The 22,110-nt window shown below is 41.6% G+C and overlaps 1 protein-coding gene across 8 annotated transcripts in view; it reads left to right on the plus strand.

The window, feature by feature from the left end:
- ADGRV1 (adhesion G protein-coupled receptor V1) overlaps nucleotides 1–22,110 on the plus strand; it is a 237,345-nt gene that overhangs the window by 163,505 nt on the left and 51,730 nt on the right. For 7 of the 8 annotated variants that reach the window (XM_053409101.1, XM_053409099.1, XM_053409103.1 and 4 more), the window contains 2 exons: nucleotides 10,708–10,824; nucleotides 17,764–17,942. In XM_053409101.1, the coding sequence (XP_053265076.1) occupies nucleotides 10,708–10,824; nucleotides 17,764–17,942 (296 nt within the window). The remainder of the gene's footprint in view (nucleotides 1–10,707; nucleotides 10,825–17,763; nucleotides 17,943–22,110) is intronic. The other variant, XM_053409107.1, reaches the window with a different exon arrangement.

Consider the following 22,110-nt stretch of genomic DNA (forward strand, 5'->3'; position numbering starts at 1 on the left):
ATCATCATCATCATCATCATTTATTTATACCCCACCCATTCTGGGCAGCTTCCAAGAAAATATTAAAATACAATAGTCTGTTAAACATTAAAAGCTTCCCTAAACAGGGCTGCCTTCAGATGTCTTCTAAAAGTCTGGTAGTTCTTTTTCTCTTTGACATCTGGTGGGAGGGCATTCCACAGGGTGGGTGCCACTACCGAGAAGGCCCTCTGCCTGGTTCCCTGTAACTTGGCTTCTCACAGCGAGGGAACCGCCAGAAGGCCCTCGGTGCTGGACCTCAGTGTCCAGGCAGAACGATGGGGGTGGAGACACTCCTTCAGGTATACTGGACCGAGGCCATTTAGGGTTTTAAAGGTCAGCACCAACACTTTGAATTGTGCTTGGAAACGTACTAGGAGCCAATGTAGGTCTTTCAAGACTGGTGTTATGTGGTCTCGGCGGCTGCTCCCAGTCACCAGTCTAGCTGCCACATTCTGGATTAGTTGTAGTTTCCGGGTCACCTTCAAAGGTAGCCCCACATAGAGCACATTGCAGTAGTCCAAGTGAGAGATAACTAGAGCATGCACCACTCTGGCAAGACAGTCCGCGGGCAGATAGGGTCTCAGTGTACCAGCCTGCGTACCAGATGGAGCTAGTAAACAGCTGTTAGTAAATTGACCTGCAACTCCACGGACAGCTTTGAGTCCAAAATGACCCCCAAGCTGCGCACCTGGTCCTTCAGGGGCACAGTTACCCCATTCAAGAACAGGGAGTCCTCCACACCTGCCAGCCTCCTGTCCCTCCAAATCCGTACTTCTGTCTTGTCAGGATTCAACCTCAATCTGTTAGCCGCCATCCATCCTCCAACCGCACGCTTCTCACCCCTCAATTCTTGACCATGTGCAACTTTTTTCTACCTATTCTCTCTCCCATCAGATTCTTTCACATTTCTTCTCTTCTTCTCACTGCTATTTGGACCACCCCTTCCATCACATTTCCTAAGCCTCCTGTTGCCTGGTTTCCTTGGCACACTGTCTTGTCAGCCTCCCTGGTTCCTACCTTCCTAGGTTCATGTGTCCTCTCCTCCTCCTCCTCCTGTTTTCTGCATGTCCTGCCTTTCTCTGGGATCTGAGCTACTCAGTCAGTGGGAGCCAGACATTTTTATGCCTGCCTCGCCCATCTGTAACATTAGGGTTAGCAGTTGCTTTGCCACTTCCTCCCCCAAACATTTTTCCTGCAGTACTTGGATTCATGTGTTAAAGCATCTAGTCTTTTAACTAAAGAATGACCACAGTCATAATATGCCTACTAGTCCTGTTGTCCTCATTGGAACATTTCCAAGCACAGGTTTTGAGGATCAGTCTAAAAGATAGGCTAGGAAGAAAAGAAAAAGACAAAGAGTAAAATGTGAACTGTGGTAACGGTGCCTAGCTTTTGCCTCTTTATTGAGGCAAGCTCTGTCTAGGATTGTCAAGTGTGCCTTTTACTATCTAAAGAGAAACCAGAGTGTAAGTTCCCCTTCTACAATCTCTTTAAAGAACAAGAGGAGAAAGCAGGAGACAGTAAGAGAATTTTTTGGGGGCACACAGTTTTCCAAATAAAGTCCTTAAGGTGAAAGCTAGTTTGTTTGTTTTGTTTAGTTTTTACAGCTTTTATATTTATAGCACTGTGATGTTCTCAGGTTGAATATAGCAATGTAAATGATTCCATTGCAATATATAAGCTTTCCTGTATTCTGCACAGGTTTTCAGTGTGACATTTTTGGTGTCTTTTAGTACTATCTGTGAAGTTCTTCTTCACTATAACTCCTTGAATATAGGCATGCTCTTGGTTGATGAGGTATCTGAATCTTCTCTTAAGCTCCCATACAGCATGGTGCTGTAGTTTATGTTATATTGACTATTCGGTTCAGTACTGCTTAGAGATTACAGTGATTAAGCAGCGTGCAAATTGTGAAACGAAATAAATAGTGAATCAAAATAGGATAACAGTCCTGTGACTCCTTCTGAGAAGCATGGCTAAATGAGACATCCTATTCATGAGGTAAAGGTAACAAAAAAACAAAAAAAGGTAAAGTACATCTGGATGGTTAAGTCCATGGGGTGCATCACTTATCTCGCTTTTAGTTGAGGGAGACAGCTTTTGCAGATAGCTTTCTGGGTCATGTGGCCAGCATGACTAAACCGCTTCTGGTGCGATGGGACACTGTGACGAGTGCAGGAGCATGCAGAAATGCCCTTTACCATCACGCTGCAGCGGTACCTATTTATCTACTCACACTGGTATGCTTCCCAACTGCTAGGTTGGCAGGAACCGGGACAGAGCAACAGGAGCTCACCTCATTGCATTGTGTGGATTCGAACCACTGACCTTCCAATCGGCAAGTCCAAGAGGCTCAGTGGTTTAGACCACAGCACCACCCACTCCCTTCACCCCATTGGGCAGAAAGGTACTAGCACAGGTACAATGGTACTAGAAAGGTCCTCCCAACAGCTGGGCCAGCTGCTTTTTGTTTTCCAAGCCCAATTCACAAGACAAAGCTATGAAAGCCATAAATTGTCTGAGCCCAACAGAACTTTGGGCACGGGTTAGCAGCCTTTGGAGACCTCTGCACACATTCGCAGACCGGAGAAACTGTCACACACAGCTGGCAAACCAAGCACATACTGCAGCCTAGTGTATTGGCAACAAACGAATGCTTCTTTGAAGCCTAATTTCAGTGGTGGGGAGAGGGATTCTGTGGGTAACAAGAGAGGCTGCTGCAGGGACATTGACTTACAGCACAACCTGAAACATATTTATTTAGAAGTAAATCCTTCAGACTTCTGTGGGACATACACTCTAGTAAATGTATTTACGGCCACAGCCTTTTGCTGCAATTCTAACCCCACATACACAGGAGTCAGTCCCGTTGAACTTGGTGGGACATACTTCTGAGCAGACATGTGTAAGGCTTAGTTGTTAATCACCAACCCTATTTCCTAGTCATGTTATTGCATGATGCCTTAGCTTCGGCAGAGGGATGCCAGGTCATCCCCCTGTTCTGTAGCATTGGGCAGAAAACAAACAGGCTGAGTTCTTGGTGGGCCATTGTATGTGTCTGGTGGGCTGTGTTGGGCTACATGTACAGGCCTGCAACAAATCATGGGAACACAGTGGTAGATGCAGTGGGCTTCAGAAGTCTTTGGTGAAACTGCCAACTTTGAACCAAGCACTTTAATGTAAAAAAAGCACACATTGCATAGGAGCACTTAACAAACTAGCTAGCTAATGTTTGTCAGCATTTTTTAACAGAGAACAGCATATTTTGAGCCTTGGGTTTGCATCAGGTTATTCATCTTAATTGCTGTTTATAGAAGAGTGTCTGGAATGTATGGATAAGTACGACAATGCCCTTAACCCTCTTCACACCTAAATATAAAAACATATTCATTGCCAAAGGAGAACAGGGTGGGACACAGCCTTCCAGTGCACTGTGTAAACAACTGCTCTTTCAAGTAGCTAGAAAATGTCAACAGTTATATAAGTCGTTGCTTCATTAGCTAATTTTTTAGCTATGCAGGAACTACATATTCCCGAGCACATAGGAGACATTGCCAGGGAAAAGGACTGTATAATAGTTTAACTGAATCAGATTATGATTTTTCACAAATAAAAACCAAATGGTGGAAGTGATCAGCAATTGCATTTTTTGCACAGCTACATGAACTCCTGGCTTGTGAAGTTATGTTGGCACAGAAGCAAATCTCCCTGTTTTCTGGTGCCTATCTCTGAAAAAATCACTGTTCCTGTTTTGTTTTGTTTTGTTTTGTTTTGTTTTGTTTTGTTTTGTTTTGTCTCTTTCTTTCTTTCTTTCTTTCTTTCTTTCTTTCTTTCTTTCTTTCTTTCTTTCTCTTTTCTGGGATGCTAGCATTTGGTGTTCTGTAGGTTTTAGCTTCATCCCCTCAAGTATCTAGAGGTTCAGTATCTGGGTGGGTGGGTCTTAGTTTAGTGCATCTGTAAGTAAATGCATGTATGAAGATATCAAAGCACACTGCAGTGTGCAGCCTGACATTTCAACCCATTCCAGAGTGAGCTATATTTCAAACTGTGTAATATATTGTTAAGGTCATTTATATTCTAGCGAATCTGAAACCCATAGAACAAAAAACCCTTATAGCATTTAAATCTGTAGAGGTTTATTCAGAGGGCAAGGGAAGAACCCATCGGTGGAAACTGTAGGGAAGCAGATTTGAGCTAAACATCAGGGGAAACTTCTTTATGGTAAGAGCTGCTTGACACTGGAACAGATTTCCTCAGGAGGAGGTGAACACTCCTTTGCTACAGGTATTTAAGCAGAATCTGGACAGCCATCTGCCAAGGGTGCTGTAATTGCACAGGTGGCACCGTGGTCTAAACCACTGAGCCTCTTGGGCTTACTGATCAGAAGGTTGGCAGTTCAAATCCCTGCAACAGGGTGAGCTCCTGTTGCTTTGTCCCAGCTCCTGCCAACCTAGCAGTTCGAAAGCACATCAAAGTGCAAGTAGATAAATAGATATCACTGCAGCGGGAAGGTAAACGGCGTTTCTGTATGCTCTGGTTTCTGTCATGGTGTTCCGTTGCACCAGAAGCGGTTTATTCATGCTGGCCACATGACCCGGAAGCTGTCTGTGGACAAACACTGGCTCTCTCGGCCTGAAAGCGTGATGAGCACCGTAACTCCATAGTCGCCTTTGACTGGACTTAACCATCCAGGGGTCCTTTACTTTTACCTTTTTAATTGCAGCCTGCATTGTAGATTCTGCATTGAGCAGCTGGTTGGTTTAGATGACCTCTGAGGTTCCTCCCAAACCTATAAAATTGTATGATTCAATGACTTTGACAGGGTGTAAAAATGCAGCACACAATCATGTCATGTCATGGGGTGTATGGGCTGGAGCTTGTGAAGTGGATTATTGGGATAAGAAGGAGGCATTGCAAGCACATCCCTATTTTCATCTATGAGTTTGAGCAGGCATCATGTCCAAGCTTAAGCATTTACTTAGTATTGTACCCAATTTTGGGTTATTGCCAATCTGCAGCAAATCAATATCTCTGAATAACATGCAAGTATTTGCTGCTCATTACTGTAAGATGATGAATACAGGTTCACATGCTAACTTTTTAGTGCTAAATGTATTTAGATTCCTTTATTTCAACAGGATTTCATTTCAGGTATATATGTGTAACCCGATGCTCTATGAGCATGTGAAGCTAGTGCAAAGATGTACAGATCACTTCCTCTGAAAGAATCCCATTTATTTAGGACTTTAGGATTATGGCCATTGCTGTAAAGCAATTCCCAATTTATCTCACCAGCCTGTACAACTATAACTTCTAGTGTAAAAAAAAGTACATTGAAACTTAGACCCTGCTTTTTACCTCAAAAATGAAGTAATGTCTGTTATGATTTAATTCATTCATTCCTTAAAAGTATTATTGTTCTTTACTTATTTTCCATGTCTACACTGTCCCTTCCATGGCTTAAAGTGGTTATTTGTAAGAGGAAACTGGCTTGGATTTCCTGTTAATATCCATTCAGCTACACATTCCTGTGTGCATCTATTTCTATGTACACTTTTGTCCTAGCTTTTTTATATCACATCAAGAATTTCATCCAATCCAACAGTATCCTTGGTAGTAGAATAGAATGTTTTAAAGTGTTGGCTTTTTAAACAAAAGTTATTGTGAAAAGTTTCACCACAGAACACTTCTCATATTTCTTTTAGTGTAACAAAATATAATATAAACTCACTCTAAAGGCTCATCCAGGAAAATGTTAACCATCCCAAGCCTTCCAAATCTTCAAGTCACCTCCCCAAACCTTCAAATTTATCTCTTTCCTCCCCTCGCCTATTTCCCATGATGCTCGCTGCTTGAAAATTTGTCATGTAGCTCCTAGGAACAGAGAACACTGAAGGCTTTGGTAGCCCCGGCATGAGAGTTTGGGTCTCTCCTCAATCCTCCCTAGACTGATGGTACATTTCTTGAAACACCAAAGGCCAGAAGTTTACTGGATGGATACCATGAGACATAGATATATGTAGCATGAGCTAGAGAGCCCAGAGCATCTATGTGCTTTTGTGTGTGCATGCTCTTCAGGCAGGTGTGCAATCAATCCTGGAAGGACGCATTTAATCACTAAAAACCCTATATCCAAAATGTGAATACTAAATTCTCATAAGAAGCCAGAATGTTTTGCTATTAAAAAAGTAAATATTTTTCTTTTGTTAGGAATATAGGAAGCTGCCTTATACTGAGACCACTGGTGCATCTAGCTGAGTATTTGCATTGACTGGCAGTGACTTTCTAGGGTTTTAGCCAGATGTTCTCCCAGCCGTGTCTGAAGATGCTAAGGATTGAACCTGGCACCTTTCGCATATAAAGAATGTGCTGTACCAGTGAGTCTCAGCACTTCACCTTGTACGTCACTGAAATAAATAATACACACATGCATACACATGCATAAGGAGAAAGCACTTATGCCTGCACACTTTGTGAAGGACAAAATTTCATATTTCAAGGCATGTCAGTCTGAAGAACCAATTGACCTTGAAAGGGGTCTTTTCAGGGACAGAAGAACCAGGTGTGAGTAGAACACCATGCACACCATCTCACTTCAGTTTCTAGCCATGTTCTTATGTAAGGTAAAGGTAAAGGGACCCCTGACCATTAGGTCCAGTCGTGACCGACTCTGGGGTTGCGGCGCTCATCTCGCTTTATTGGCCAAGGGAGACGGCCAAGGGATGACTAAGCCACTTCTGGTGAACCAGAGCAGCACACGGAACCTATTTATCTACTTGCACATTGACGTGCTTTTGAACTGCTATGTGGGCAGGAGATGTTCTTATAGATTTAGCGTTGCGTCGTACTTTAACAAAAGGGAGCATTATCAGGGTTCTCAAATGATCTTGGTGGTTTGTTTTAAGCCTTTCTGCAAGAAATAGCAAAGGATTAACACCAGCTGTTTTGAAAGATTATATTTTCTATTATTAGTGTTAGTGAAGAACATTAATAATCTTGCAGCTATATTTGAAGCTGTAGTTAACTGAAACAGAAGCATTACCAGGGCATTTTCTTTAAAGCAAATTCACGAAGCTCAATAGGAAATAATATGATCTTGAGAAGAAATGTTCCAAAACCAACATTTTTCACAGTAGACACATGCTGATATTTTCTCCTTCCTAGTAAGAATTTATTTTTACTCTAAATGATCACAGTGAGAGGAAAACATTGAAGAGAGATCTATATATTTTATCAGGTGCCTGGAAATGTCAAACTGACCAGTGTTGGCGTCTGAGTGAGTCAGTTGTATTTATTTATTACATTTCTGTACTTATCCACAGAAAAGCTTTCTGAGCAGTTTTACAAGAAGGAGTTGCAGATCACTGGCAGAGCATCTGCTTTTCACGCAAAAGGCCCCAGCAATACCAGATTTACATATGGACTGAGTGAGCTGCAGCCCAGGACCACGTAATCTAGGAGGGCCTCAGTCTCTTGCTATTTCCCCCCACAAAAAAGGAAAGTTTTACTATCTAGGCCCAGTTGCCCATGCATGTCATGCATGCTGGTCATACTGGTGAAAGTATGGCTGAGCTGATACTGAACTACTTCAGTGAACTTGAAATAGATTTCAGTAAATGTAGAGGGTAATCATATGACAATGCAGCCAATATGGCTGGAAAGTATAAAGGCATTCAGCAAAAAGTTCTGGAAAGGAACAAGTTTGCAAAGTTTATTCCATCTGTTGGACATTCCCTAAATCTAGTTGGCTGAACCGCAATTAACTCATGCCTGGATGCAATGAATTTATTTATGGCCAGAATTAACTATCTTTATTGTTTTTTCTCAGCTTCTACAAAAAGATGAGCAGTGTTTTCTAAAATTTCTTGTCTCTTGAGTCAAAGGTTCCTAAACATTTATCAGACACAAAATTATGAAATCAATATCACAATATGGACTTCAAACCAGTTTGGAACAATATATTAATATATCACCCAGCCGTAATCTAAACTAGTGCTTTTAATTACAGATGTCACCAAAACTTATATATCCATGCTTAGGACATGAGTTTCAGGGTCTTAGAATGCTTTTCTCAAGAAGGCAGCATTTAAAAACCCCAAACTCTTATTCAGCTTGGATTTTAAATCCAAGCTGAAGAGGAATTCACTTTTTTCTAAAATGGCCCTAGATTTCTAGCATACCATGTTAGTTATTTCTTCTTGTTGTTATCTTTCCTGAAGGAGAAGGATGTGTGGGTTCATATTTATGTATATATATGTATGTCATACTTTTTGAAACTAGGCTTTCTTAGATATTTTGCCACTATGTTATTTTAATTTATTTTTAATATTGGTATTAATTAATTAACTACTCATTAGCTTTCTATACCACCCTTCATCTGAGGATCACAGGCCTCTTTACAATATAAAAATACAATAATACATACCATAGTAACAAACAAGAACAATGCCACCCCCACCCCCAATTTAAAAGGCCATGGAGTGTTTAATTAGCCAAAGGCCTGGGAGAAGACAAATGTCAATTGTTTTTGTTATATTGTTGTTTTGGTTTTTACACTGTAAACTATACTAGAAATTGTATGTTGAAAGACAGTACAGAAATCTCATGAACAGGTAAACAATCTCTGCCTTATTTGGATAGCGTTTTTAGCCCTCATCCAGCCCATTACTTATTCCAAACAGAAAATTGGAGATTTCTCTTGCCTTGTGGGACTTGAGGAGAAGGAGAGGTAATTGAGTGTCATCAGCATATTGATGATTCTGTACTCCACATTCTTTGATGACCTCCCCAAGCGCTTTCATGTACCCATAGGGGATGTTACAGAACCCTGCAGCACCCCACAGGAAAACTCCTGCAAGAAAGAACAGCAGCATCTTTTGAAACATACCCAAGTAGGATCAAACCTCCTGCAAGGGAGTGCCATTAACCTTGCAGTGTTTACATTCCACAGTAATCAAGCATGCTCATTATATTTTCTTTTCTTTACTTTTGTTTTTACAAGCTGAGATGTTTCAAGTGCAAAATAATTTTCAGTAGTGATGTGTTCATTTCACAATGCAGATGTCATTCCCTACATGTCACAGTATTATCCCTTGCAAGAAAATACAGTTGTCAGGATGCACTTTGAGCTCTATGTTAAGTTTAACTAGGCTTGCCATATGTCAGGAAAATTCCTGACATGTCCTAAAAAATGGTGTCGGGGGGGGGGGAATGGCAGGGAAAACCCAGATGCAGTCTTATTTAAAAAAAGCTCAACAACTTTGTGGGTGTCAGAAAGGAGACACACACACTGCACACACTGCCAGAAAAGGGAGCCACCTCCCAGTGTTGCAGCACATTTGGGACTGCTGTGGCCTAGCTGTTCCCTTCTGAATCTATGCCTGGGACGATGGCATAGGGCCTCCATGAAGCAAAAATTGCCGATTGAACAGTCTCAAATGTAAAACCTCCCTTGTAGCACAGAATACAGAAATGGCTGGATAACTTCGGCTGAAGCAACTTGCACCAGTAAAATCTTGCACCAGGAAACCTTCTTACCTATCCATGTAAGAAGCAGAAATGATTGTAATGTATGTTGCAATCAACCTGAGGCTCCTTCATCTTGTCTCTCTTTGCTCTGCCCTCTTCATACCTCTTCTGGTCCTGGGAGACCAGTGGGGAGGGGAGCTGGTCACAGCAGGATGGGAAGACTCCCTGGCTTCTTCAGCAGCTTGCCTGATCTCTGCCTCTTGGCCCCCCTCCTCTCCAGACTCACTTCTGTCTCTGATTCTGGAATGCTGTCTGCCAAGCCTCTACCTGCTCACTAAACCCTGTTACCTCTTCAGCTTCCAACACCACCTCCTCCCAGTCTGCTCTCTCTTCCCCCTCTGACCACTCATCATCATCCCACCACCACTCCCCTGGTCCTGAGCCTTCCTTCTGGCTCCTCCCATGATTCCTCTGAATCCAGCCAGTCCATGATAGATACTCCTTGATGTACTCTGCAACTGTACTCAGTGTTTAGTTCTCGAGAATGGGCTTTCTCCGCTTTATGAAATTCTCTCCTTGGGGAGGCATGCCTAGCACTATCACAATCTGTTCTTAGCAGCAGGTGGAAATATTCATATTCACCAAATTTGGGATCATGACTTTCTGCTTATCTTTTCGGAGGGAAGGGTGCAGTTGAATCATACACACTCACCCACCCCTACACACACACACACACACACACACACACACACACACCCCTTCTGCTTATCTTTTAGTAGGGAGAGGTACAGTTGAATCTCTCATATATATATATACTAAAAGATAAGCAGAAGGTTTCTCTCTCTCTCTCTCTCTCTCTCTCTCTCTCTCTCTCTCTCTGTGTGTGTGTGTGTGTGTACAGAGAGAGAGAGAGAATGTCTTATTTAAGGTTGTTTAAACCTTGTTTTTATCCTTGTTTTAATGTTCATTTTTGAAAGCTGCTTTTAGTTTCGTTGCTTTTTTAAAAAAAGATGAATAAATATAAAAAATAAAAATAGTAACAATTCAGAGCTGCTAATTGTAATGCTCAAATTTATTTCTCATTCCTTGTATTTAAGAAATTGGTCTCAGAACATTAACATGTACAGAGGCGGATCCTTTTGGTTTTCTTCCCTATTCTAGACACATTTTCTTTATTGTTATGTACCCTTTTAATGATGATTATGATTTTCCTTCCAGATTTCATTTCTGGCCTCCGCTTACACAAGCCAACAACTCTCAGAGGAAAGCTGCTCTGCTTTGGGCTCCATCACTCACTATCTCTATCTTTGCCAGTTCAGCTGGATGCTTATTCAGGTTAGTAAGTATATGACTTTTCTCTTACACTTATCCAGCAGTTGCTTGGAGTGAGCTGCTTTGGTAGACACTCCACCCCAAAGCAGATAATAAATAAATATGACTAAGGTAAACGAGACTGGGGCTCCATCTGCACTGTACCTTTAAAGCAGTATTTTACTGCTTTAGACAGTTATGGCTTCCCCCAAGGAATCCTGGGAACAGTAGTTTCTTAAGGATGCTGAGGAGACCCCCCCCCCTCCATTACCTTAACAGAGGTAACACTTGTCAGAGTTCCCTGGGATGGGAGATTGACTATTAAAACCACAGTTAAATTGATTGTTAAACTACAGTTCCCAAGATTCCTTGGGGCAAAGCCATAACAGTTTAAAGTGGTATGATGGTAAGTAAACCTTTAGAGGTTGTGGGCACTTTCCATTGTAGAGTTAAATGAAATACACTGAAAAAATATTTATAGCTACAAAATCTCTGAACACTGAAGAAGTTACTTTCTAACCATACTTTTGGTACATTTTTTAAATACAAAAAAAAATTGTCCACTTTAGGGAACTTTCTTCATAGAGGTATGAATATATATTGTAATGCAATGCTGGATCTTTGTGACCTCTGACTAACCCATTTGGAAGATTTTCCCATCCAGCATTAACCACAGTAAATGGAAATACCATCACCAATTAACTGTGGTTTATTAGTATTTATTATTTACATCCTGCCTTTCAGAATACAAATCTTTCTAGGGTGTACTACAAGCAACATCAAAATACATTAATAAAATCACAATAAACAATATTAAAACATAACAAGCCCATCACTATACTTCCTGAAATGGGGCTGGATGGCACTAGGCGTAAGGTTACCATATTTTTTTCAATGAATCCGGGGACACAATCAATCAACACTACATATTTGGGACATTGATGCTGCAGCAATGGTGGTGGCAGAGGGGCAGCTGCTGCCTTGACCTCAACCGCCACGTTTCCCCTTCGTCCGAGGCTTCTATCTCCTTTCTCCATGAGCCTGGGCGGCCCCTGAGTTGTTGGTTCTTCAGTGGTGGTAGTGGGGAAGCAGTTAGGCATGGAAGGCGGAGAACGAGGGCCGAGAGCCGCGGCAGCGGCAAGGCTTGAGCAGCGCAATGCCTCCCTTCCCATCGGAGCAGCCCCAATCCCACTCCTACTTGTGTGCAAGCAGGAGGGGGCAGGGATCCCTCAGCTGGGAAGGGAGGCTTCCCATTGCCTAACTGAGAAATCCCTGCCCCCTCCTGCTTGCACTCAAGCTCTTATAGGCAGCATGAAGCCTCCCTTTCCAGCTGAGGGATCCCCGCCCCGCTCCTGCTTGCATGCAAGTAGGAGTTGGGAGGCTGCTCTGATAGGCAGCATGAAGCCTCCTTCACAGCTTAGTTTCTGGGGTCAGGGAAGGTGGAGGCAGCCCTGAAGCTGCATCTTAGAGCCCCTACACTACCATTATATGGGGACTTCTGAGCAGCTCCTGAAGCCAGTCAGAGCCAACTGCTCTGGGCTGCTGAGACTGCCACTGCTGTGTTTCCCAGGGACATTATATGAAATCTGGGGACATTCCAGGGATGGAATTTCTCCGGGGACTTATTCGCAAACCTAGGGACCGTCCCTGGGAAACGGGGACATCTGGTAACCCAACACTAGGGGAAAGGGGGAGAATACATGGATTATGTGTCTCTTGTTTGCTGCATGAGGGCTATATATCCTATAGCCAGTGTGGTGTAGTGGTTAAGAGCGGTAGTCTTGTAATCTGGTGAACTGGATTTGTGTCCCCACTCCTCCACATGCAGCTGCTGGGTGACCTTGGGCTGGTGACACTTCTCTGAAGTCTCTCAGCCTCACTCACCTCACAGAGTGTTTGTTGTTGGGGAGGAAGGGAAAGGAGATTGTCAGCCGCTTTGAGACTCCTTAGGGAGTGATAAAGTGGGATATCAAATCCAAACTCCTCCTCCTCCTCCTCCTCCTCCTCTTCTTCTTCTGACTTGTTCTAGGAGAAAATGTTAAGGATCACCAAGAAAAGCCCCCTTTTAGGTCATATTTCTAGGACCTTGTAGCTATACACATTCTTTCCAAATCCACATCTTGAAGGAAATGACATCATTTGACTCATTCATAATCTTGGGTGGGTAGCATGGATTGATTTTATTTTTCAGACCAGCAGCATTGCTCAGAGAGAAAAAGTGAAATCTTTGCTAACTGGTGCATACTCATCCATAATGAATGGAACTAAAATCCATTACAGCCTGCCATTCATTATAATTATACAGTTCCAGTGAGTCATAGAATTACTGCAAGAAATCCAAAAGGAGGAAATTAACTATCACCATAGAATAATTATGTTTATATAACTAAATTGATTAGTTCACATCATATACCATGAAACAATAAATCTAAATAAAACAGCTACACAATTTAGTGCCTTTGCGACTGGCTCTCAATCCAGCTTTCTTGTTGCTGTCCTTGTAGCTTTATTGAATGGCCTTGGACATTCTTTGGCACTTTCTGTATCTGCCCTAGTTTGCTTTAAACTCTCTTCTTAGGTAACTAGGCTAAGTGGGTATTCAACTGTTTCTCTTTGCCCCTTCATCTTGCTGCAGGTTTTCCCGCGGGAATATATTAATTGCCTAATAGATAAAGTTTATGTTCATTCTGAGCGCAACCCACTAATATGTGAATCACTTATCCTTTGGGTGCCACAGAGATTCCTTCTAGTCATACTGTTTGTAGCTCTCTAGCTGCTGTTTGTTCTGGTATATTTTGGAGCAAAATTGCAGTGGACCATCCAAACAGTGAGTTGCATGTTCTTTGGAGACTGACTGTACTTTTACCCATCTAAAACAACATCAGGATATGTTCAGATTGAAAAAAAGTTATGCGTCTGCAGTCATAACCCTTCCATCCCCTTGTTTCACCAACCAATTGTCAGAGCTATGAGCATACACCTAGGTTACTGATTCCACCTGTTGTGAAGGTTTTAGGGTGTGTGTTTTTTTGGGGGGGGATATATAAACCTGGTATTCTAGAACTCTGACCGTATGGAAGATTAAGAGAATAGACAAAGGAAATGCTCACGTCATTCCTAGCCAGGGGTGCTATCCATCATTTTAGAGGCTGCAATGACCGCTTCCTGTCAAAAAAGCAAAATAGAAGTTGCTCAAACCCCTACCTTCATCGCCACACATAACAGCAGGAAATTGCACAAAATACCTACCACACAGTGAAAATATTGCAGAACCATTCTGGACCTTTCACAAATGTCAGAAAAAGTGGTTTGATTCTGGAGTAGTGATGGAATGAAAACAACACCATGTGGGCGGATGCAGAAAAATCTGATTATTTTTTTTAAAAAATTGCTTTGGTGGTCACATGAGCAGCAAACTGAAGTAAATATTAAATCACACAAAATAGATATTAAAATTTGAAGTATTAAGATTTTTTAAAAGGCAATTGATTGAAAGGTGTGTTAGAAGAAGCTTCACTTTAAAGCAGAACTCTCAAGTGTAGTATTGTTCCATTAAGCTTTACACAAAGAGCCAATCATGTCTCATTTACTCCCTGGGCACAATAGAAACTTCTGCCTGAGTTCTTTCATCCAGCAGCCAGGAAACTGACTGTACCTATTTGTCTCCATATGGCTGGTTATTGTTACACCATAGCAACAGGAAAGGATTTGCTAAATTTAGACCTGCTGTTTGTATTTGATCTATTTAATTTTGGAGTACCAAACGATGAGAGACCTATAGCTATCGAGATAGACAAGACACTAAGCAGGAAATGGTAAACAAGCCAAGTTCACACCAAACTTTGCAGTGCCCAGTTGAGTCTGCGTATCGTTCATGCGATAAGAGATAGGAAAGTAGGTAACTATGGTTAAACAAATACAGAAAACAAGAGTTAGGACACATAGTACCAGTTCTTAGAAAACAATCTGTGTTGCATGACTAACAAGACTTGTTCTAAGAGATAGAATTGATGGGATCATGGCTCATTGACTAAACAAATTGGCATAAATAAATTCCAGGGTTCATCTGTCTAGAGCTGGAGCTTGGCCTAGTTTTGTATACAAGGCCATGGAGTGAGCTGCTTTCTGCTTTCTGCCAAACATTTTGTTGGCTCTTTTAATATCACAAGAAGAAGACAGCATTGCATAGCAGAGAATCAAAGCAGAGAATAGAAAGCAAAGGTTGAGAGAGTTATTAAAATAACAGATAAGCAAATAAGGAAAATATGTGCATTTGTAATATATCACCATATCCATTGTCTGCATACAACATTCCCCCGCCCCCTGATCTCCCATTTCTCAATATGTGCAAAATTCTGAAGATACATGTGCTGTACAGGTTCTTAAATCTCATATTACTTAAATATTTTAATAAATGCCATATTTGCAGGCATGAATCCTCCCTTTTAAACTGGTGTGTGTGTGTGTGTGTGTGTTATGAAAACTCCTCTCACCAACTGCCAAATGCTAGTTATCATTTTTCCCAGAAAGGATTGCACAAGCAAGGCTGACTCTTGCAGGCATTGACCCAGTTAGGCCCTAGCTTACATTCAAGGTTATATGTGTGATTGGAGAAACGGCTGCCATTCTCCAGTTTCTCAAAGGCAGACATAATGGCTTGCATGCCATGGAAATAGTTGGCTAATTCTGCAAATCAAATGATGAGGTGGGCAAAAGCACCCCTCCCACACTATTGCTACAATTTAAACTTGTGCTGGGCTTTTCTTACACACTTTTACATGTAAAAGTTATAGATTCATAGAGTTGGAAGGGCCCTTGTAGACTACCTCATCAAGCTGCTTGCTCAGTGCTAGCAAATCCAAAGCTAGAGCATCTCCAAACATATGGCTGTATAGCTTTTGCTCAAAAACCTTGAGCAAAGCAGACCCCACCTCCCCACTAAGTAATTGTTTCTATAGTTGAACTGCTAAGTTTCTCTTCATAGAATCATAGAATGGTAGAGTTGGAATGGGCCATCCAGGCCAACCCCCTGCAAGGCAGGAAACCCAGCTGAAGCATCTGTGACAGACGGCCATCCAACCTCTGCTTAAAAACATCCATGGAAGGAGAGTCTACAACCTCCCAAGGCAGACTTTCCCACTGTCAAACAGCTCTTACTGTCAGAAAGTTATTCCTGATGTTTAGTAGGAATCTCCTTTCTTGTCACTTGAAGCCATTGGTTCGAGTTCTACCCTCTGGAGCAGGATAAAACAAGCTTGCTTCCTCTTCCATGTGACAGCCCTTGAGATATTTGAAAATGGCTATCATATCTCCTCTTTTCCAGGCTAAACATACCCAGGTACCTTAACCATTCTTCCTCAGAAAGCTTGGTTTACAGACCCTTGATCATCTTGATTAGCATCTACCAACAGATCTAGGTGATTTCATGTTTAACTATAAACTGTTCTCCTGCAGTTTAAACCCATTTAGCCTAAACCTGCATCAGCAGAGAACAAGCTTTTGCCCTCACCTGTTCTTCAGGTGTTATGAAGAGTGCTATCACCTCCCTGCTCAACGTTCTCTCCCTGCTACCTTTCACCATCGGACTTGTTTTCTCTACCATCCCAACCTTCTTTGTTCCCTCCTCCAAACCCATTCCAGTTTGTCTACATCCTTCTTGAAGTGTGTCTTCCAGAACTGCATGCTTTACTCCAGCTGAGTATTGCAGAAGTACAACTGTTGCTTCAGCGAACACACTCGACTCAATTCCACCCCCCTCCTGGGTGCCCCACCCTTAATAGCTTACAGGGAAACAGCAGAAGGACGTTTCCAGTTTGATTGGCAGATAGGACAAAACCACACACAGAGTCTACTCAGTTTCCCCACTGCAAAATGAACTGTTGCTTCTCATGACCTGGAGACAATGCTTTTATTAAGGCATGTAAAATGACACGAGTGCTTCTTCTTTTTACAGGCACATAGCACTACTGATGTGTGTTTTTTTGGTGTGTGATGATAATGATGCTTGATTTTTTGAATAGCCTTCTCCTTATGCATACAGTGTTCCAAGGCAATTTACAAACATAGCCCTGAAAACAGCTAAAATAATTTTTAAAAGTACAAAAGCCACCTATTATAGGTTTAAAAACAAAACAGAGTGAACATCTGGATACCTTTTCATCTAGCTGGAAAAGCTTGTTAAAACAAAAATGTCTTCAGTTCTTGATTGATCTCCAGCGTTTTATTATGGACAAAGCCTGGTTGCTGCTGCCTATAGGAAAACTACTTTTGCCATGAACCCCCATGTTCAATTTCTTAGCACCTCTGCGAGGTGGATTTTATGAGACAGGAAGGTAGGGAAGATTTCCTCTCCCTGCTGCCTGCCTCTGTTTGCACCGTTGTGTCTATTAACTGTTTTGAAAGGAAATAAGGAGAGGTCAGAATGTGTTTGGGGTGTTTGGAGATGGAAGCATGGCCTTCTGTTGGATTGGATTGGGGGGGAAAATATTTCATCTTTTTCAGTTGGATAATTAATGTTTCTGAGGTGAGTTTTGGAGAGTTTGCCCTTAGTACATGTGTCTTTACGGTGAAATTGTATAACCTCTTTATATTAAAGCTATGGAAATGGGATTTTACTAGGATGCTATTCATTTATTAATGGGAGAAGAGTATGAGCTGTTCGTGGCTGGGCAATATAATATTACAATATTTGATGTCAACATTTGAAACTTGTATAAAATAGATCCTTTGTCTACAGACGAATTTGTTGCCGTTTGTCTCTATTTCTTTACCTCTTGTGTGCTGATTGAAAACTTGAATTGCCATCCTGAAAACCCTTCAATATATATTATTTGTTTCAGCATATTCAAAAATGTGGCTGAGTTTTTGCAGTAAACCAATACATATTTATGAGTATTTTATTTTGCACAATAATAAGTGGTTCATATCAAACCTATTGATCCAGGACTCTCCATTATTCCCTAGGCTGTTAATTTCTGGTATGTCCTGGTGATGAATGATGAGCACACAGAAAGGCGCTATCTAATGTTTTTCCTTCTGGGTTGGGGTCTTCCGGCTTTTGTGGTGATTCTACTTTTAATCATCCTTCGAGGAATCTATCATCACAGCTTGTCGCAGATCTATGGCCTGGTCTACAATGATCTGTAAGTATATATGAAAAAAACTCAAAACAAGAATTGAATGAATATTTGTTCATTTCCCCTGTCTTATAGACTATACACACTTAATGGTTGTTTGTGTGCTGCTGATTTTTAAACTGTCCAGTCCATTTAGCCAACTTTATTGAATGTACCTTTCATGAAACAGTAAGATTCAGGCAGGACATGGGCTAAAATCTACAACTTTTGACAACATATTATGCCCCTCTCTACCAGACGACGACAATGTAAAGGTATTATGTAAACCCAGGAAGGGGTTAGTGAGATTAGTGATGCATAAACTTGCCTCAGTCTATTCCAACATTCATTCTTACTTTCTGCTGTTCTGCAAGTGGTTTATTTTGAACAAGTCTTCCATCCACTTTGTCCTCTACTGAAATACCGTATTGTCCCGAATATAAGACACACCCGCAAATAAGCCGCATCTTTAAAATTCAAGGCTTATTTGCGGGTGCGGCCTGCCTCTCGGCTCTGCCACCCTGAACAGGGGCAGCCGGTGCTGGCGCTCAGCACCCTGCTCCCCAAGCCAGTACCGGCGCTTGGTTCCGAGTGCGCTGCACACCTGCCTCCTGACACTACTGCCTCCCGGCACTACCTTCCCAAGCTGGTGCTGGGGGAGGCTTGGGAGCAGCTGCTTCCGGGGGAGGGAGCTGTACCGCTTTGCCAGTGGCCTTTCCCCCTTCATTTTGACAGCTTGGGGGAGGCTTGGGAGTCGCGGGTGGGTGGCACACCCTTGTCCGGCACCCCTGATGGCCCTCCTGGGCAGCTGTTTCAGCAGTGATACTGTAAGGTAGTGAATATAAGCCACACTTTAACTTTTCACAATCAGAATTTGGGGGGAAGGTGCGGCTTATATTTGGGCCAATACAGTACATGTATATTTTTTCCACATAGTGCACAACAGGTCCACATATCTCAGTCATCAACAGATACTTACAAATAATTTTCCTTCTCTGTGTTTTCCCTTTCAAAGTTAATTAATTTCCACAGGGGTGGCCCTGTTTAATACAATGGTATCTTGGTTCTCAAATTTAACCCATTCCCGAAGTCCGTTCCAAAACCAAAGCATTCCAAAACCAAGGTGTGCTTTCCCATAGAAAGTAATTCAAAATGGATCAATCCATTCTAGACTTTTAAAAGCAACCCCTAAAACAGCAATTTAACATGAATTTTACTATCTAACAAGACCATTGATCCATTGATCAAGACCATTGATAAAACGAAAGCAATAAACAATGTGTTACAGGCACACAATCAGTCAATCAGTAGCTGAACTGGGTTCCACAAAACACAGTCACAAAAACAAAACAAAAGAGAGCCACAAAAACACAAAATAAAGAGCAAAAACAGACAGACCGCAGCATAACACTCAAATCGGAAGTGTGGCACTCAAAATGGAAGTGTAACATTCAAAACGGAGCACATTTGGCTTCCGAAAAAAGTTTGCTTACTTCCAGGTTTGCAGTGTTTGGGTTCCAAGTTGTTTGAGTATGAAGGCGTTTGAGAACCAAGGTACCACTGTATATTGCAGCAAAACCAACAACAATATTTTGCAAAGTTAATGAAGTGGCTAATAGTGCATCACAAAGCTATCTGTGGCCGAAGTTTTAATCATCTTTACTCATAAGTAAGTCCCACCAAATTAACTCTCAGATGAGTGCGTCTAAGAAAGCAGCCTGTATCGTTAACTTGATTTCACAATTCAGTATATACTTGTCATCCTGTCTCCATTCTGCCTTCAGGCATCAGAGAGGGACAGTTTTAATATTTTACTTGTGACATAGGTCAGGCTTCCCTAACCTTGATTCTCCAAATGAATGCCAGCAGGTTCTTATATAACATAACAGGAATTACAGTGTTTACTCTGCAGCAGTGTGTCTTCTGGGCTTGTTTAGCAAGAGGAACACAAGTGAGCAGGCTGAATTATCATAACCTCATCTTGGAATAGTATTTATTTTAGGTTGGGGTGGGGAGGAGGGAGGGAGCCCTACCTGCAAAGAAACAGTTAGGAGCTCATTTAAGGCTTCTGATTGTTCATTTGTAGCCATATCTACACCTGTTCTGCACCTGATGACAGATGTGGGACAGGAAAGCATGGTTTGTGGGGAATGACCTGGAAGGCCAAATTTGGACCTGTGCCAGGCCTAAGTAGGCTTGTGGGCTAGACATTTCCCATCACTGTTTTAGAATAATACCAACAGCTTTGCAATATTCTCCAATAAAAACATTTAATGCCATATTTAAACTGCACTGGATACTTAGAAATGCATATCCCCTGACACTTGTTATTTGCAAAACTATATGCCCCTGTTGATGCACTATAAACAGCATACACTGTTACAAACTGCATCAATTAGGTCTATTTTTTAATGCATTTTCCATTTTTCTATTTACACATCGTACATTTTCCATCATACAAAATTTCTCTACAGACTTCCCAATCCAACACTCTGTGGCATTCTAGATATACCTTACTTTCCTGCATATCCGTTAATTTCCCCACATGATTTTTCTCCTTTCATTTCCTTCTTTGTTGTTACCTGTTGCTCATGAAATTACCCTTCTTGTAGGTCAGTATCAGTATCATAACTTTTTAAATATTCTCCAAGGCTTTCCCACTCACGCCTTATCTATTTCTCATCCTGGTTCCTTATTTTGGCCATCATGTTTGCAAATTTTATCAGTTTGTATAGAACTTTCTTGGGATCCCTTTTTCTTTCCAGTTTCTAGAATACACTATTCTGGCCACTGCTGTTGCATGAAGAAATAGGTTGTGTATCTCATCACCAGTTATTGCCAATAAGAAGGCTTCAGGTTTTCTGGGGAATGTAAACTTGAAAGTCTTTTTTAGCTCATCATAGAGGATCTCCCAATAATCTTCGGCATGTTTACAGAACCACTACATGTGTATAAAAGATCCCTCCACCTCTGAACACCAGCACAATTTGGACCCTCTCTTATACATTTTGACAAGTTAACTGGGCATCAAGTACAACCTTTAGACAGAGCCTCTTTTGCATGCTGTCCTTTATCAAGTAGCAAGCCGAAAAGTTCATAGTTTGGTTCCATAGCTTTTCCCATTCTGAAATTTCAATGTTATGTCCAATGTCTATTGCCCACTGTGTCACCATGGCCTTTGACCATTTCATCTTTGGTTTCCCATTCTAATAATTTTTAAAATATATTTTGGATATTATTATTTTTGTTATTTCCTAATACTCTCAAGGTGGACGTGGGTGGTGCTGTGGGTTAAACCACAGAGCCTAGGACTTGCCGATCAGAAGGTCAGCGGTTCGAATCCCTGCGATGGGATGAGCTCCCGTTGCTCGGTCCCTGCTCCTGCCAACCTAGCAGTTTGAAAGCACGTCAAAGTGCAAGTAGATAAATAGGTACCGCCCCAGCAGGAAGGTAAACGGCGTTTCCGTGTGCTGCTCTAGTTCGCCAGAAGCGGCTTAGTCATGCTGGCCACATGACCCGGAAGTTGTACGCCGGCTCCCTCTGCCAATAAAGCGAGATGAACGCCGCAACCCCAGAGTCGGTCACGACTGGACCTAATGGTCAGGGGTACCTTTACCTTTAATACTCTCAATAATGCAATATTGGGTATTGCATTCATTAGATCTATCTTTAGGCCTCAGTTATAGAGCTTAGAAGAGGTCTTATGAAGCAAAAGGGAATGATTTGGCTTTTTGTGGCTTCCACAATTAGTTGTGGATAGGTTTTTTAAAAATATAAAAATAAAAATTAAGAATTATGCACATTTATTTTTAGACAGATTGCAAGCTGCCAACAACTCTTATTTTCAAAACCAGATAAACTTAATAAAACCACAAACAGTCTGTTAAGCTGGGACTGGAACCTAAGCAAATGGGTCATTTAAAGGGGAAGCCCTTTTTTACTCGACAAGGAAGCCCCCTGGGAAAACTTGGAAACAGTTCACCACAATGACATTTCATGTTAGATGTTTTAAGCTTGCAGTCATCTCTGTTTACCGTAAGCAAGTAAAGGTTTACTGTAAACCAGTAAACATTGTTCATGTTCAACTAACAAACAACATGCAAGATAGCTAATCTCATATGTTGTCTGAAAAGTATTATTATGTTGCAGATTAGTTATTTATCTCCAGATGTAGTCATATTAGACTACTCCCTTT

This window comes from Podarcis raffonei, chromosome 11 (assembly GCF_027172205.1).
Source record: "Podarcis raffonei isolate rPodRaf1 chromosome 11, rPodRaf1.pri, whole genome shotgun sequence".
Lineage (NCBI taxonomy): Eukaryota > Metazoa > Chordata > Lepidosauria > Squamata > Lacertidae > Podarcis > Podarcis raffonei.